Raw genomic sequence first — 16,412 nt, 5'->3', positions numbered from 1 at the left:
CACCCATACCCACACCCACACCCACCCTGCACCAGCATCCGAGGCCAGCTCTCCTGGCAAGGCAGCCCTTTGAGGCTATGGGCCTGCAGCGGTACTGGCAAGCAGCCCCTGTCCCAGGCAGTGCAGTGGACACCCTCTAGCGGCCAATGACCCACACTGCACTGGGTGTGAGCAGAGGACACTGCTAGCACCTTGCATTAAGCTGTGCAGTGCCCTGCAACCCCCAGCTGGCCCCAATACTGCCAGCCACCAGCCTGGGGCACTGGAGCCATCACTGCACCACCCATGCCCTGCATCCCACCAGCTGTGCACGTCACCAGTGCCTGGGCACAAGCCTGGCAAGGTGCCCCTGTGGCACCCAGGTCCCTCCCGTCTCCCCCTCAGAGTGCAGGAAGAGGCCCCCCCCATCCCACAGGTGCTCTCTGCTCCTGTTTCCATCTCTATGGTGTGGCCTGCCGATAAAGGCTATGCTCCCAGCCCTGCCCTGGCTCATGCTGGGCTCACACACCAGACACGGGACAGGATACACGTATGTTATAATTTACATAGAGATCTGGTTTAATACCTTAGAGAAGCTTAACAGCATCAATGTGCCAAGCGGTGCCGCCCCACATCTGCATGCCCCTGCCCCCACCTCGAGTGCGCACAGCTGCTGGCAGTGACTACAAAAGCGGCTCTAGAGAGGGACCCGGCGGACGGGAACTCCTATGCTAGCAGCCCCGGGGGGCTAAGCCCTCTGCCCATGGGGCAGGGACAGGACAAGCCGGCATCCTGAGGAACGTGCCCCAGCTGCCAACAGCTCTGCTCTCGTGCTCTGGGGGCACCTGGACTTTAAGGAGCCAGGCTGAGAACAGGCAGCACTCATTGCACACACCAGAGAGCCACTGGCTGGGAGCCAGAGTCCCAGGAGCTGAATCCAACCTATGATCTGGGCATTATCCCATCCCCATAGGCTGAGCCACCCTCTTCCCTTCATTAGCAGTGTGCGGCTTAGTGCCTCTCCACTGGCCAGAAGCAGCAGTGCCCGCTCACCAGGCAGGCAGGCAGGCGGGCGGCTGGCCAGTGAAGGGCAGCATGGAGCAGGTGCTGGCAGTGATGTGCATGGCATGGGCTGTGGGGTTTGTGCGTGGCAGAAGCTTCCGGGGGGGGAGGCAGGCTAAGCCTGCAAGCTGCAGCCCTGGGGCAGCTCAGGACTTGGAGCAGAGGGCGGTGGCGCCAGCGCCAGGGCCCTGGTAGCGTTGGCGGGCGTGCTTTTCGCAGTACATCTCCTCGCCCACCCAGAAGTGGCCCCGCATCTTGAGGTTGAGGCCGCAGTCAGTGCAGACGTAGCAGGAGGGGTGGCGGTAGCGGCCCTCCTGGATCCTCACTGCCTGGGTCCTGCGGGAAATAGCGTGGCATGGTCAGGACGATGTGGAACAGGCTTGACCAACCCTCCACAGCCTGGCTCCAGCCCTGCCCAGCTGGTGCCAGTCTCCTCAACAACATCACCAGGATGTCCCTGCCCTCTTAGGCAAACAGTGAGGCCTTCCTGGCTCCTTGCTCACAGGAGACGGGCAGAGCAAGCTGTCTTCTCCTGCTTCAACCCTAAGTTTCAGTAGGCAAGGGCACCCAACAGCAGAAAATGCCCACAGGCCCTGCCTGCTGTCCGGGATCTGCACAGGCCCCGGCTCTGATGGCACCGCAACAGCTCTGGGGGCTTCACAGCCTTTCAAGAGGCCTTTGCAGCTGGGGAAACCGAGTCATGCAGCTAGGGAGGGACTGGGAGAGCACCTAGGCCTGGGCTCCTAGCACCAGGCTACTCAAATCAGCAGTCTGGGAGGACACGGTGGTCACAACCAGCCCTCCAGGCTCGCATGCCAGAGCCCAGGCAGACACCCCTACCCTGCCCTACAAAGAAGGGATCTTGCAGAGACGACAGCAACCCCCACCAAAGTCCCGGGATACAAGGAACCACCGAGGCCCCAGGGCTGCGTCAGGGGCCCCCCACCCCACAGCTCCCTGTGCACCCCAGGGAAAGCAGCACTTACGCAATGCTGTTGCCACACTTCTCACATGTGTGCAGCTTCTGGACCCCTGCCACGGAGCTGCAGACTGGCTTGTGAGCGCTGGGGGACAGGTGGCTGGGGAAGGGGGTCGCAGTGCCCTCTGCCAAGGGAGGGCAAGGAACACATCAGGATCCCGGAGGCCTGAGGACCCTCCCCAGAGCTGCCCCCCCCCCCCCATCACGTGGCCCCCAGAAGCAATGCCACTTCCAATCCTATTGCATCCGCCACCACCCCGTGACCAGCACCTGCCCTGCCTCACCTCCACCATTGGTCTCCAGCGCCTCCTGCAGCAGGCGGAAGGTGCTGGACTGCCGCGGGGCAGCCCGCAGCTCCCGGTTCTCTTGGATCATCTTGTAGACCTCGGAGTCCTCCTCCAGGCGTCGCATGGCCGTCTCAGAGTCCACGCTGTGGGGACACAGCAGCTCAGGTGCACGACCCCTGGCTCAGTGCCCTGTATCCCCCCAGCATCACCTCCTTCAGACTGGGGGCAGAGCACAGTAGCCTGAGGCTGGCGTGGGGGTAAACCCCCCCCATTTCAGAACGAAGGCTGTGGTGGGGCCGGGATGCACAGGACGCTGCTCTCCAAGGCCCCGTGGAGGAGCAGTGCAGAGCCCCCAGCCCAATCCTTTCTGCACCCCCAGGCTACTTGCAGGTCCCATGCTGAGGACTAGGGACCCACTGAGCTAAGCTCTGCACACCTGTGCACAGACCCTACCCCTACCGTCCTGCCTGAGCCCCTACCACCGCACAACCCCATGCACGTGTCACTCCCAGCTGCCCCAGCGAGTGCGGAAGGGAACCGGGGATCCCCCCCTATACCCTAATCCCAGCACTTTCCCAAGCAGCCAAGCCTGCTGCCCTGTCACCTGCTCCGTTTCTGTCCAGGCTCCCTCCCGTCTTCCAGATACAAGGCAGACGCTCCCTGCTCTGCCTGCGCGTCTGACGCCCGATGCCCAGGCCTGCCTGCTCCTCCCACACACACCTGGATCCGAGGCTTGGTTAACCCTCTCCAGGGCCTCACACCTGTGAGCCATGGGCTGAGCCTCCTGAGGCCCCACACTGAGCCCGGCTGGTGCACCAGCTCTCACAGGGGTCCTGGCCCCCCGGCGTGCTGCTTGGACACCCCATCCTGCTGCATCCCAGCCTGCTAAGTGGTCTGGTGGAGGGGCCAGGTGGCTCTAGTCTAGGACATTGGTACCACAGGGATCGACAGGGGCCAGGCTGTAGGCTGGGATCGAGGGTCATGACTTGCAACTTCACTGCAATCCTGACCAACAGCTCCCCCTCCACACCCAGCTCCAGCACCGCTCCAAGTCCACTGCAGCTATCTCCAGCTATGCAGCTTGCTACTGACCCGTGCCACCCTCGTGCCTCAGTGCCTGGGGCTCTTGGGTCAGGTAGGAGACTATGGCTCCCTCCCCAGGTGCCAGCATGTCCACAAGGGTCCCACCTCCCCTGGATTAGGTCCCACACCCTGGCCTACCTGTTGCGAGGGCTGTAGGAGGGTGAGGACCTGCCTGGGTCCTTCCCCAGGTCCCAGGGGCTGTGAGCAGTGAAGCCTCTTGGTGAAGGCGTGCGGTTGAAGGGTGGCAGGACGGCAACTGGAGAGCAGTTCGGGCGGCCCAGGCTCCCCCATTCCTGTGACAGAGAGATATGGAGCATGAGAGCAAGGCTTATGGGGAGAACCCAGCTGCAGCAAAACCCACAGGGCCAGAACAGGGGGCCTGGTTCAGCTGCCAGTGCCATGCTCAGGGTGCCAGGGAACCAGGGCCAATACCCAGGACCCCCGCCTTGATTTCTCCCTGCAGACACATGGCTGCAGGACCAGAAGCTGACACACGAGCGCGCCCTTTTGCACAAGCCCGTGTTGCTCACTTTGGGCAGGAGGGGGCACCCCAGCCCTACCATCTATTTCCTCTGTCTATATTGAGGGATCTGGGAAGCCAGGCAGGGCACCTGGCACCGGGACAGCACAGCCTCAGCAGGGCTGGCATGTCAAGACAGGAGCGGTGCAGAGAGCATGCAGGTTTCTCCCCAGGCACATCTTATGGGGAGAGTGGCAACTTGGAGCAGACGCATGCACTGGGCTCTGGGGCAAAGGCTCCAGCTCCTGGGCACCATCCTGTGCTCCTACCCTCAGCCTTGGCTGCTCCTTGGCTTCTGCAACAAGTTCAGACACAGTTGGTGCCAGCACCCAGACCGGCCAGACCCCACTCCCCGCCGGTCCAGACTCCTTGCTCAAGTCATAGCCTTGGCTCCCTTCAGCAGGACAGCGGCCAGGCAGTACCAGGCAGGCACGTCCCTCTCTCCCCAGTCTCTCCACTGCCACAGCTGTACCCTGCCCTGCTCCAGGTCAGCTTTGCACCCCCCCCCCCCCCCCCGGGCTCCTGCAGCCTGGCCCCTTCCCCCTCCCCTGAGTGCCGGGCCGCTATTTGAAGCCTAGCGCCATCGTGCCCCTCCCGCCGCATCTGCTCCTGTTTAACAGGCCTGGAGACACACGAAAGAAGAAACCCCCAGATAAGTGAAAGCAAATGTTTCTGGGCGCACGAGAAATAGAGCAAGAGATGCCTGATGCCACATGCCCCGCCAGGCAGCAGAGCCCAGCAGCTCGCCCCTGTCCTGAGGGAGCAGGGCAGGGAGATGGATCTGGAGCCCCCTCCCATCCGGCAGGAGCCCCAGCAAGGATCCAAGTGCAAAGCAGAGCCCAAGACAGCTCCCCACCGTGAGGACCAATACCTGGGGTACATGCAGATGAAGCCCTCACGTCTCCCCTGCTCACCAGAGCCCACCAAGAAATACCCCATGCACTCCTCAGCCTGCCGAGGGGATCACCGACCCCACTGTCAGTGCCTTGTGCAGTGGGATCCCTACACCCACATGTGTAGTCAGGTCAGCTGCCCCAAAAACAGGCAGCAAGACAGGGAGGGGAGAACCCCCCAGGCTGGGCGGCACGGAGCTGGGCAGTGCAAGACCCATCAGGGGTGCTGCACCCCAGGCCTCCCACGCTGCTTGCTGTCAGCTGCCCCAAGAGCCGAGGCGTGCACTTGCACAGCAGGGGCGTAGCCCCATCCCGGCGTTCCCATCCCCAGCTTCAGAAGGGCAGCCAGGCCGGCGAGCAAGGCAGGGAAAGAACGCAAGAACAAACAGGCAGGGGAGACCAAAGGGGCTGCTGAGGCCAGGGCCGATCCACTGCCAGCTGGAGCGAGCCGTGCTCAGGGCCACCGCACCTCCCAATTTGGGCTTGAAAAATATCCCCACCAGCCCCAGAAAAAAAGAGAGCCAGCGAGAGAGGGAGGGAGAGACCAGCCCAGCCCAGCCCCTGGAACCAGGGCTGCCACGGAGCCAGGAAGAACAACAACAAGCAGCCGTGTGGGGCCCAGGAGTGCCGGGACCCAAGAGAAACACGCTGCGGTGGGAGGGAAGGAGCTGCGGAGGCATCGTGCCACAGGGACAGCGCCTGGGATCAGGAAACCAGCAGGCCTAGCCGGGGGCAAGGGTCCTTGGTGTCCCGAACACCACGCTGCAGGAGGCCTGCATGGCAGTTGTAAGCGTGCACGTCCACAGGCCCCAGCAGCGAGTCCCAGCTGCCCCTGCCCACGCCCTGCAGGCAATAGGACCCAGCCCCTGGGAGCCAGGCTCTGCAGCACACCCAAGGAAGCTGGGCTGCCTGATGCAAACCTAGTGGCTGGGGTGCAGGTGCCCAGCCCCAAGCTCTGCAATCCTTGCTCGGGACCGGTGACCAGAAAAGGGGGCAGGGGTCCTGGGGCAGGCAGCATCCAGCCACAGCATGGCCTGTCGGGCAACAGAGCACCCCCGTGACAGGCTCCCGCACAGGGCAGCACAAGTCGCCTCACCTGCCAACGCCCCGGCCTCCCCATGCCCACGGGAGACAACAGCACCTCCCCAAACTGGTTTGGCCTCCCCAGCTTCCAGGTGTTGCTTGGAGACACCAGGTAGAGACAAGCAAACATCCCCAGCCAGCTGCGCGGCTGCCCCGCGGGGACCAGGGCTGCGTGTGAGGCAGGGCGAGGTGGCGGCATGCAGCTGCATCCACACTGGGGCCGAGGCCACCGCGGCTCTGTGACCCTAGCTTTAGTGGCAGGGGCAGAGACGGGGCCAGCCTGGGCTTCGGGGAAGCTATCTATGCCCTCAGCTTCCCACTGCCATGCTGGAGCCCTGCAAACACCTGGAACCAGAGTCGTTGTTGGGGGAGGGAAACTACAAGGAAAGAGGATGGATACAGGGCCTTGGGGGCAGGTCCTGGGGAAGCAAGTGGGGCAGGTGGGAGGGGTGGGGCTCAGCCCAGAGAAGTACCAATCCTTGGAAACCCCGTGCAGCAGTGTTGGAGCTGACAGCACCCCCAGGGCGAGAGCCCAGTGGGACCCTGCAGAAGGAATGGGAATGTCCCAGGCCCCCAACAAGATTGTCCCCAGTTCTCCAGCAGGTGCCAGCTCCCTGCTCCAGGCTGCTCAGAAAGGACCTCCCCACTTTTGTCATGGCCAGGTGGGCACCTGGCACCTTCCTCTGAGACAGTGACAGGTTCAACGAGCTGCTGGGCAAACACCCACCCACAGATCCCAGGTTCAGACATGGCATGGCCAGGACTTTGGGGACCTTGGGGAAGTTCATGACCTTGTCTTGATACACCATGGCTCCATGCAGGACAAGACATCACGAGGGCTCGGGACCAGCCCAGATGAGCACGCGCAAGAGCCAGTGTCAGGGAGAGGATAGGGTGGCCTTCAACTCTGTTCCCATTGCACCCCCTCCCCATCAGCTACCCCAGGCATGCAGTCTGCCCCACCTCAGGAAGGGCGATGTCTCGGCTCACCTGCCTGCTGCCCAGACACTGCATGTGTGGCAAGGGCGAGCGATCCTCGCTGATGCTGGCAGGGCTGGCCAGAGACTGGAAGCTGGGAAGAGGAGGGGAGTCCATGCAAAGTCCTGCTCCTGGGTTCAGGGACCCACAGAGCTCTGATGTGCCCCCTTGCCAGGCCCACTGAGACCCTGCATGCCCACAGCAGCAGTGCCCAAGGTCGTCCCACCAGCCTCACACCCAGCATGCACACTACCCCTCTCCTCCCTGACTACAGAGGTGGATTGTCGAGACCTCCTCACCCCAGTACAGACTGGCTCCCAGGCCTGCCAGGTCCAGCCCTCACCTGCGGCTGGTCACTAGCTCCGCTCTGCCCTCAGAGCCCAGGCTGGGCTGCAGGGGGATGTAGGGGCTGCTTGTCTGCAACCCGGGGGATGTGGGCAAAAAGGGGCTGCCGGGCCGCGGGCTAAGGGACGCGGGGCTGGAGTAGGAAGATCTCAGCGAGCTCTGGCTGTCGTCTCTGGTTCTCATGGCATCCTGGCAAACAGGAAAGAGAGGCCATCAGTCAAGGGACCAGCCTGAGCAAGGGGCAGGAGCGATGTAGGGTCCCCTTATGTCATCTCCTGCCTGGGGGGTCTTGGGGGGAAAAAAAAACGGGGAGGGGTCTCACCTGGAACCGCGTGGCCAGGACCTCGGGGGAGCTCTCGCCATTAGTCTGGTTGGGAGAGAACAACAGGGACCTGCAAGCAGGGCAAGAAGGGGGCAACTGTGAGCTGGGCATCTATTTCCAGAGCTAGGCCCAAGGCCCTGGGGTGACGGTGGGTTGGTCCCCACATCCAGCCTCCCCTCCTCTCGTGGCTGCTGGCTTCTTCATAGGGCAGCTGCCAGCCTGCAGCCCCAGTGCACATTAGCAAAGGAGGGGAGGGATCAAGTGGTGCTCAAGGGGCTACTCTGGGGCTCTGGAGATGCCCACCCAGCTACAGACTGCCTATAGGCCCCTGACAAGTCACCTTGCCTCTGCACATCATTCCTCCCACCCCACCCAGCAGCACCCCCAACACGTCTCCTTCCTCATGCCTGGAGGGAGACAGCACAGCCCTGCAGCCACCCCTCCCCAGTCACGGAGGGCACAAACAGCCTCACCCCCAGGTCACAAGCACTCTGCTTGCTACAGAGCTGGCGCCCTCCCTACACAGGTACCCAGCCAGCTGCAGCTGGACCGATGGCCCATTGCTCGTCCTGCCCATTGCATGCTGGATGCAGGCAGAAGGGAACATGGGGCTGGCTTCTATTCTCTCCCCTCTTCACCAGGACTCCATCTGGGGCTTTGATGTAGCTGGAGCTGGAATTCATTAAGGGGAATTAAACAGTGGAGGGAGGGAGGCAGCTCCGAGGGGTCTAGATGGGCCCAGAGGAATGCAGCGGTGATGGGGGCTGAGCAGGGGGTTAACCCCTCTGATGCCGTGCTCCAGGGAGCCGAGGTGCTGGCAGGGCCCCTCAAGACCCCAAGTGGGCACAGGATGCCCTTGCCCCAAAGACAGGAGCAAAGGCAGCGCGACCCCCACAGTGGGCACCTACAACCCCATATATGTCAGAGAGCCTGCAGCAAGTCACCCTGCCACAGCGGGGCAGCTGCAACCCAACCCCTTCCTCCCCCAGCTTGCAAATGCATGGAGCACCCAGCTGCTCCAAACAGACAGACAAGAGTCCTCCTGGGCACTGACTGGACCATGTGGCTCCCCCAAGCTCATTAGCATCACCCTGCAGCAGCCGCTGGAGCAGGCGGGGGGGGGGGGGGGTGGGACAGGCAGCAGCCAGGGAGCACAGGAGCTCTGACCCAGTCCCGGTGACCCGGCAGGAGGACAGGGACAGCGGGCCGGCTCCCAGAGAAGGAGATTAGCTGCAGAGCCCGGAATGAGAGGAATGCTGCCTCCTGAGCTGCTCCGGCTGTGCTTGTGGGCTTTGGGCCACGTCCAACATGCCATTAGGGTTTCCCACCCGTCGTCAAACCCGCCACATGTCCGAGCCAGTTGGAGAGGGCAAGAGGATGCAGCCGACACGCATGCGCTGCTCAGGGCTGGGGGAGAACCATCTGCGTGCTCAGGACAGGGCTCTCTGACTCCATGCAGCCTGAGGGCAGGCCTTGGCGCCACACCGCATGGCACCAGCATGCTGGCACGTACACATGCCCCGCAGGGAGGGGGCCTATGTCATTTGCAGGTGCTGCAGGCTGCTGAGCCCAACTCCCTGGTGCAGGAGGGGCTGACGGGGTGAGGCAGAGCTTCCCAAGGGCTTCGGGGCATGTCCCGACTTAGCCCTGCAACACCTGGCTGGGGCCAAGCAAGCTGTGAGTCAGGCCGGCCGGCAGCCACGCCCCAGACAGGCCGCTCAGCCAGGTATTTATAGGATGCGCTCTGCACCCCCGTGCAAAGAGGATTGCACATTCCAGACAGGCCGAGTCATCACGGGAGGCAGTATAAAGCAGCTTTTGCCTTCCCACCCGGGGCAGCAAGGTGCAGAGGGCAAGAGGGGGAGGGTGCAGACAGCCGCAGGGCCCTGGATTTGTTGTGCAGCTCAGTGCAGGCAGTCGTGCCGGGCTGGGGAGGAGTCCCTTTTCCACCAGCTAGGGCCCTACCCGATGGGCAGAGATGCAGAGAGCCAGCCACAAAGGCGACAGGCTGGCCAGCTCACACCACGCTGGGTCCCTCTGCGGCAGCCCAGCCAGGCGTGAGCACCACACCCAGCTCCCAGCTCTTGCTGCACCAGGCTGGTGCCAGGTGTCCCTCACGCCCAGCCTGCTGCTGCTCCCAGATGCGATAGGCACATGTCCCCAAGGGCTGCATGCTGCCATGAGCTGCTTCAGAGCTGGAACCAGTCAGACCAGGGCTACAGGGGAAAGGCTGCCAGAGCTGCCTGCTTCCGCGTGCACACAAGGGTCCAGTTTAACTAAGTGCCCAAGGGTGACAGCAAAAATGGCATCTCCTCAAGTGAGGGCAGATGGGCAAGGCAAGGTGGCCTGCTGGCTGTGGGTGTGGGAATGGGCACCATTAAGGAGGGGAGGGGACCCCTGCACACAGTCAGCCGCAGAGCCACAGAAAGAGCCCAGGGGTCCTAGCTCCCAGCTCCATCTGAGGCCACCTGCTGCTGAACAGTGGCAGGGATGGATCCTACTCATGGAGTCATGAAAAGAGGGGGAACTGCCCCAGGGCATCACAGAGACCTCATACCCAGCCCCAAATGGACAGAACTGAAGCCCCATGAGCAAGTGGAAAGCTCATGAGAGCAGGGCTTGGGCACCCACCTATCCACCAGCAGCTGCAGCTGGCCTGAGCTCTGCTTGATCTTGTTCTGTGCCTCCACGTTGAGCATCTCAGCTGTGCTCTCGCCATTGATGGAAACAATGACATCGCCAAGTCGGAGGTCACCCGCAGCTGCTTTGCTTTGCTCTGTCACCTTCAGGGTCATGGTTGGGGAGTGGGGGAAGATACACACACATTAAGGTATAAAATAGCTTTAAAAACAAAGAAACAAACAAAACAAACAAACAAACAACTTGTAACCAAGGCCAAATTAGCCAAAACTAATTCCAAATCCAAGAATCCAGAACCATAATTGGCCCTATTACTGGCAAACATCCTCCACCTGCACCTAGGGCTTCAGATGTTTCCAAAACCTTTGACGGACATCCTACTTGCAGGCCCAAGCCCAGAGGCTTGGGGTTTGGATGCCCCCAAGTTTTGCTTGCCCTCAGCCATGAGGCCCTCGGACCAAGCAAGGGAGGAGACTCCCATTTCCATAAACTGGGCTTAAAGTCACTGCACCTCGGCGGGTACCGAACCATGCTAGAAGTGCAGTTCTCCTACGAGGCCGTTCAGGAAACCTGCCTTCTTGGACACCGATCCATGGTATTTCCCCTGCCGGGTTAAGAAGCCACTACGCTTCATCTGAGCCTTCAAGAGACAGCTGTCCCAAGTGAGATACAGCGTGGGTCAAGCTGGCCTGCAGCGTCAGCCCCCTGAGAGACACTGCCCCTCTGCCTTAGGTCACCTGCAGCTTCCTGCAAGAAGCAGCAAGGCAGGGCACCCTCTAAGAGGGGCAAAGGCAAGACAGGCAGAGCCTTCCTAGAGGCATGCACCAACCTGTGCTCAGCCCTGGCTGGATGGGTAAGCCACCCCCTCTGCCCCAGCTTCCCTCCAGCCCTACAAGCCTCCTGGGCCAACCTGGGTTGCCTTGCCCGAGTTAAGAAAACACTCGCTCTGGGCTGTGGCACCCTGCAGCGAGCACACGCCCAGGGAGGTGCCCAGACCCCGGCCAGCCAAACCCACCTCCCACTGAGTCACCAGTGATTCCTCTGCACGGGGCACCACTGGGGCTGACTCAGGAGTGCCCAGCTCCTTCCAGGGTCCTAGAGCCAGCTGCCCATATAGGAGGTTCCCAGCTAATGGGACCCAAAGCCAGACATCCACAGCCCTCTGGAAGCTGCTACCAGCATGAGGCTTCCCAGACAAGACCCAGGGCAGAGCCAGCAAAGCTGGTTAGCTGTGACCAGAGGCCCTACAATCCAGGCTTCCTCTAAGGGCCCCCTCTTGCCCCCATGCTCTCAGCTCTGCTCCCCCTGTCCCCAAAAGTCTCTGACCCTGCTATGCGCTTTTAAGACCCTTCAAAGCATGGCTCCCACCAAGATCAGGGTAAGGTGTGCGCATGCCTCTTTCCACACCCCTACCAGGACCCCACCCAGGAGGCCAGAGTTCAGGTCTCATTATCAACACAGCAGCAAAGGAAAGGAGGACACAGGGCTAAGCAGTGTGGAGCCACCAGGGTAAAGGCCATGCATGCGGTCTTCATGCACCCTTTGTTGATCTGACACCGTCTTAAGTGACATGAACATGTGCTCGCCTCCCTGCCAGGATGCTGCTCCCACCAGATTCCCTCTTGCCACCTTCCTCTCCAGAGCCTGACCCAAACCCTGCTTCAGGACCAGCTACACCCAGCTCCTCATCAACATCACATGTTTAAAGCAGTGTCTTAACTGCCTTCCTTTGCAGGCAGCAAGGACAACATCAGCCCCAGCATGAGGACTGGCATGGTATAGCACACCCACTCTAGGCACTTTCCCCCAGTTGCCAGGACCCAGCCTTTCCCCTTATGCTTCTCATTAGCGATTGCTGTACATGCTCAGGCCAGGGTTCAGCTCCCAGTGGCTTCAGCTGCAGCCCAGAGCGCTCAGCACATCAGCCATGCCAACTCAGGGTCTCTGCCTGGGCACATGATACCTCCCAACCCTTTGCTTTCAAGCCACTCCCCTGAGGGGTTGCAACAGCTGGGAATCAGGTTTCCAGGGTTGTAGCCAACAGCAGAAATGCCCCCAGCTTCCTGCAAGCCCCTGCCTCACTCACATAGCACCTTCCAGCTACTGCAAGAGAGGCAGCAAATTGCTAAAGAAAGGCCCTTGCTCACAAGCACCAGGGGCTTAGCTGAAAGCTGGGGACCGTATGACCAAGACACCCCGCCCTGCAGAGACCACTGGAGCAGATGGAGCTGCAAAGCACTTGGAGCACCTGCTCCCTCTGCTGCAATGGCCAGGGAGGGAGGAATGGCAAAAGGAAACTCCTCTTGGCCAGCAGGGTCCTGCCTGGATCTGAGGCAGCAGTGTGTGCCTTGCCTTTACGTGTGACAGCGGAGCTTCGGGCTGCTTCCAGGGAGCAGGACAGTAAACCGGATCTGCTCCCTTTGCCACCTAGGGGACAAAAAGGGCTCCAGAGCAGCAGGGAAACCCCCAGAAATCCCTCAGCAGCCCCTGCCCCTCAGCAACTCAGTCCCAGTGCCAGGGCTCTCCCCTGCCAGCCCCATAGAGAAAGTGCCTGCAGCCTCTGCAACAGCTCCTTCACCTCTGCTCCCAGTTCTGCCTAGACTGCTACAGCACTGTCACCCCGTGCAGCCCACCGGCTGCAAGTCAAGCAGTGGCTCTCAGGACATGCCGCCCTGCCTGGCTGCTGCCCCGGGCTCTCCACTTGGAGCGAATCCAGCACCTTTAAGATTCAGAAGGTATTTGCTAATGTGTTTGCATCCTGCACAGGTCTGGGCCACCTGGACCTCGGTCTGTCTGACACCTTGCACTGAGCTGCAGCCAGTACCTTCTAAACGCCTGTCTAGACCAGGCATCTGAGGCTGGGCATCGCCAGAGCAAGCATGCACGATCTCCCAGCCTGAAGCCACCCTCCAGGAAGCACAGAGATGGGGCCTGGAGTACAACCCGGGCATCCTGGCTCCCAGTGCCCCCGAGCCTCTCACGCCTGGCGCGTTCGCCAAGAACACTTTTACCTTAGACACAGTGATGGGCTTTCTGAAGTCCCTTCCCCCAGTGATACGGAAGCCCCAGGGGGCTGGGCCCATCAGAGTCACAGTCACGGACATGGCAGTAGGAGTGTGGCACCCGCCGGACCTGGCATGAAACAAAGCAGTCCATTAGGATGAGGGGACAACCCAGCTGCACCAGGCAGCACGAGGCCTCACCACAGGGTGCGGAAAGAAAGGCCCTCGCCTTCCTTCCCCAGAGCCCTGCAGCTCATCAGCCGAGCCCGGAAGGAACCCAGGAAACCTCGCTCGCTGCAGCCCAGCTCCTGCACCCAGAGCTGAAAGCAGAACCCAGGTGTCCCTTCTTTGCCAACCCCCAGCCCCCTTTCCCCAGTCCCTCGCTCACAGCAAGGAACCTGCCAGACGGCAATCAGGGCCCTCTCCACTGGTGCACAGCAGCTCTTTCCTTCCGGGGGGGGCGGGAAGTGAGAGACAGCACAGCGTCTCGTGCTATCACACGTTGGTGCAGGCAGCCTCAGCCTTCCTGTCACAGCCCTGGCACCAGCCAGCGAGACCTGTGGGCTCTTTGCTTTTCCAGGCTGAGGGCCTCCAGGTGCCTGGGAGGGAACAAAGCAGGAGGGGTGCTTGGCACTGCCCTGCTAAGGGACCGGGAGCGCTGGGCAAGGCGCAGACAGGATGGTGCCAGCGTCGGTGCACCCTGGCAGGCCGGGGCTCAGACTGTCTGGTGGTGGAGACGCCCCCGCTGCACTTCGAGGCCCTCAGGAAGCCAGGAAATTGATGCCTTGCAGAGATGGCAGCTGCTAAACATAACGTGCACGCTGAGAGCTGGCATGGTGCAGTGGGGAGGGGGCAGCATCCATGGCCTGGCTCAGAGCAGACCTGGAGGGAATGCGAGGTCCAATCCCACCCTCCAGGAGGGGCACAGCAAACTGGGTACAGCACTGGGGCCGAGACAACCAGGGAGCAGATGTGAGGGGTCACAGCATGCCCAGACACCCAAGAGCAGGACCAGGCTGCCAGCTCACAGCCACAGGAATGTCATGGCCAAGGGCGGGCAATAAACTGGAGAGGCACAACAGAGAGCCAGGGTGGTGCTGTGGGCAGGAGAGTGATGCCCAGTGAGGGGGCACAGGGGCCAGGGGTGGCAGAGGAACCAGTAGTAACGCCGGGGCAGCGACTGCAGACGGCTCAGTACATTGGAGGGGGCTGGGCAGGGCGCAGAGGCCAGACAGGCCCCCGCAGCTGTAACAGGGCACCCAGCACCCCTGCCCTGGCAGGAAGCAGCATGCGGGGGGGTGGGTTCCCTCAGCGAAAACAGGGCAGGAAGTTTGCAGCCGCAGCTCCAAGTCACTCCTCCCCGTGGTTCAGCCGACACTTCTCTGCCCCGGGAGCCTTCCTTGGGGAGGATGCTGGGCAGCCACGTCCAGGCGCCAATGCCACCCCCCGCCAGGGACACTGCAGGCGCCCGAGCTCCCCATGACCCCACAGCCCAGCCTGGGTGGCGACGGGGCCTGACACACCGGGGAGGGAGAACTGAGCCCCCCCTACCAGCTCCGGGGAAAGGAAGAGTCCTGCTCCCGCCGCAGGCAGGCGGCACAGCACACATCTGTGCCCCGGCACCGCCGTGCCGTGCCATAGTGGCTGGCCATCCTGACACCAAAGCATCCTAGGCTCACAGAGGGGCCTGAGAAAAGTTGCCAGGCCAAGTTGGCAGGAAGCGCCACACAGATGCCCAGCACCAGGGCTGGGCAGACAGGGTTCCCCCCAGCCTGCAAGAAGCTCCTCGCCCTCCCGGACGCCAGAAAAGGGTCCCTAAAGCAGGGCTGGGAGCACCTGCTTGCCCAAAGCCGAGATCCTGGCGCTGCCCAGCCGGCGCAGAGATGCGACAGGTGGCACAGGGCAGCACCTGCGCCCGCCCCGGCACCCACCCGCTCACTCACCTGCCCTCGGCGCTGCGCAGCGCCCGGCCCCGCCACCGCCGCCCGAGCAGTGCGGGCGCCGCCGCCGCTCCGAGCCGCTCCGCGGAAGGGGCCGGCGGTGCTAATGAGCCGATGGGCGCGGGCTGGGCCAGGCCGGCTCGGCAGCACCACCTGCGGGCCAGCCCCAGCCCCAGCCCCAGCGACCCTCCTTCCCTGGGGATGCCCCTGCCCCGCCAGGCGCGGGGGACCTCGGAGGATTTTCACAGATTCATAGATGTTAGGGTCGGAAGGGACCTCAATAGATCGAGTCCGACCCCCTGCATAGGCAGGAAAGAGTGCTGGGTTTAGATGACCCCAGCTAGATGCCTATCTAACCTCCTCTTGAAGACCCCCAGGGTAGCGGAGAGCACCATCTCCCTCGGGAGCCCGTTCCAGACCTTGGCCACTCGAACTGTGAAGAAGTTCTTCCTAATGTCCAGTCTAAATCTGCTCTCTGCTAGCTTGTGCCCATTATTTCTTGTAACCCCCAGGGGCGCCTTGGTGAATAAAACCTCATCAATTCCCTTCTGTGCCCCCGTGATGAACTTATAGGCAGCCACAAGGTCGCCTCTCAACCTTCTTTTGCGGAGGCTGAAGAGGTCCAGGTGCCCCAGTCTCTCCTCATAGGGCTTGGCCTGCAAGCCCTTAACCATACGAGTGGCCCTTCTCTGCACCCTCTCCAGGTTCTCCACATCCCTCTTGAAGTGCGGTGCCCAGAATTGCACGCAGTACTCCAACTGCGGTCTGACCAGTGCCCGATACAGGGGAAGTATTGCTTCTTTGGACCTATTCGTCATGCATCTGCTGATGCACGATAAAGTGCCATTGGCTTTTCTGATGGCTTCGTCACACTGCCGACTCAAGTTCATCTTGGAGTCCACTAGGACTCCAAGATCCCTTTCCGCTTCTGTTCCACCAAGCAGGTCATTCCCTAGGCAGTAGGTGTGCTGGACATTTTTCCTCCCTAGGTGCAGCACTTTGCATTTCTCCTTGTTGAACTGCATTCTACAATTTAGGGGCCCACGTCCCACAACACGCCCCTGCCCTGCGCAGCGTTGCCAACTCACGTGGCTTTCTGGCGTTGTTCTTAAAACCTACACTTTGGGAGCGTGAAAAATGTAGCTTTCTTTTATAGATATCATTTATATTTAGGCGTCTATAAAAGCAAGTAAAGTTTTTCACAGACTTGAAGATCAACACCCAAAACTGTGAGAGTTGGCCACACTGCCTCCACTCCCTTTGGGAATCAGTGACCTCTGCCCTCCCCAGTGTCTCCTC

General features: G+C 61.6%; 1 protein-coding gene across 2 annotated transcripts; it reads right to left on the bottom strand.

Moving 5' to 3' along the window:
• Positions 1-534: 534 nt before the first annotated feature.
• Positions 535-15,200, bottom strand: PDLIM2 (PDZ and LIM domain 2). Of its 2 annotated transcripts, XM_059730721.1 has the most exons (11): positions 15,117-15,197; positions 13,562-13,772; positions 13,183-13,303; positions 10,163-10,314; positions 7,532-7,601; positions 7,208-7,398; positions 6,877-6,958; positions 3,529-3,683; positions 2,305-2,450; positions 2,028-2,145; positions 535-1,377 (listed from the first exon to the last, which is right to left on the bottom strand). In XM_059730721.1, exons 3-11 carry the CDS (start codon positions 13,273-13,275, stop codon positions 1,188-1,190), a joined length of 1,197 nt encoding a protein of 398 aa, XP_059586704.1. In that variant the 5' UTR covers positions 13,276-13,303; positions 13,562-13,772; positions 15,117-15,197; the 3' UTR covers positions 535-1,187. The 2 variants fall into 2 exon arrangements, with proteins under 2 accessions (XP_059586704.1, XP_059586705.1); XM_059730722.1 differs by lacking the exon at positions 13,562-13,772 and having other exon boundaries at positions 15,117-15,200.
• Between the last annotated feature and the right edge of the window lie 1,212 nt (positions 15,201-16,412).

The sequence above is a fragment of the Alligator mississippiensis genome, chromosome 7 (assembly GCF_030867095.1).
Source record: "Alligator mississippiensis isolate rAllMis1 chromosome 7, rAllMis1, whole genome shotgun sequence".
Classification (NCBI taxonomy): Eukaryota; Metazoa; Chordata; order Crocodylia; family Alligatoridae; genus Alligator; species Alligator mississippiensis.
Note: the sequence above shows the minus strand (reverse complement) of the source record. Positions and strands in the feature narration are given on the sequence as shown.

Excerpts from the sequence above, each read along its gene's own strand:
- PDLIM2 (XM_059730722.1), bottom strand. The coding sequence starts at position 13,275 with ATGTCCGTGACTGTGACTCTGATGGGCCCAGCCCCCTGGGGCTTCCGT. Across the intron at positions 7,399-7,531 it reads TCCTGGCCACGCGGTTCCAG|GATGCCATGAGAACCAGAGA; the intron begins GTGAGACCCCTC and ends CCTGTTTGCCAG. Across the intron at positions 1,378-2,027 it reads AAGTGTGGCAACAGCATTGC|GACCCAGGCAGTGAGGATCC; the intron begins GTAAGTGCTGCT and ends TATTTCCCGCAG.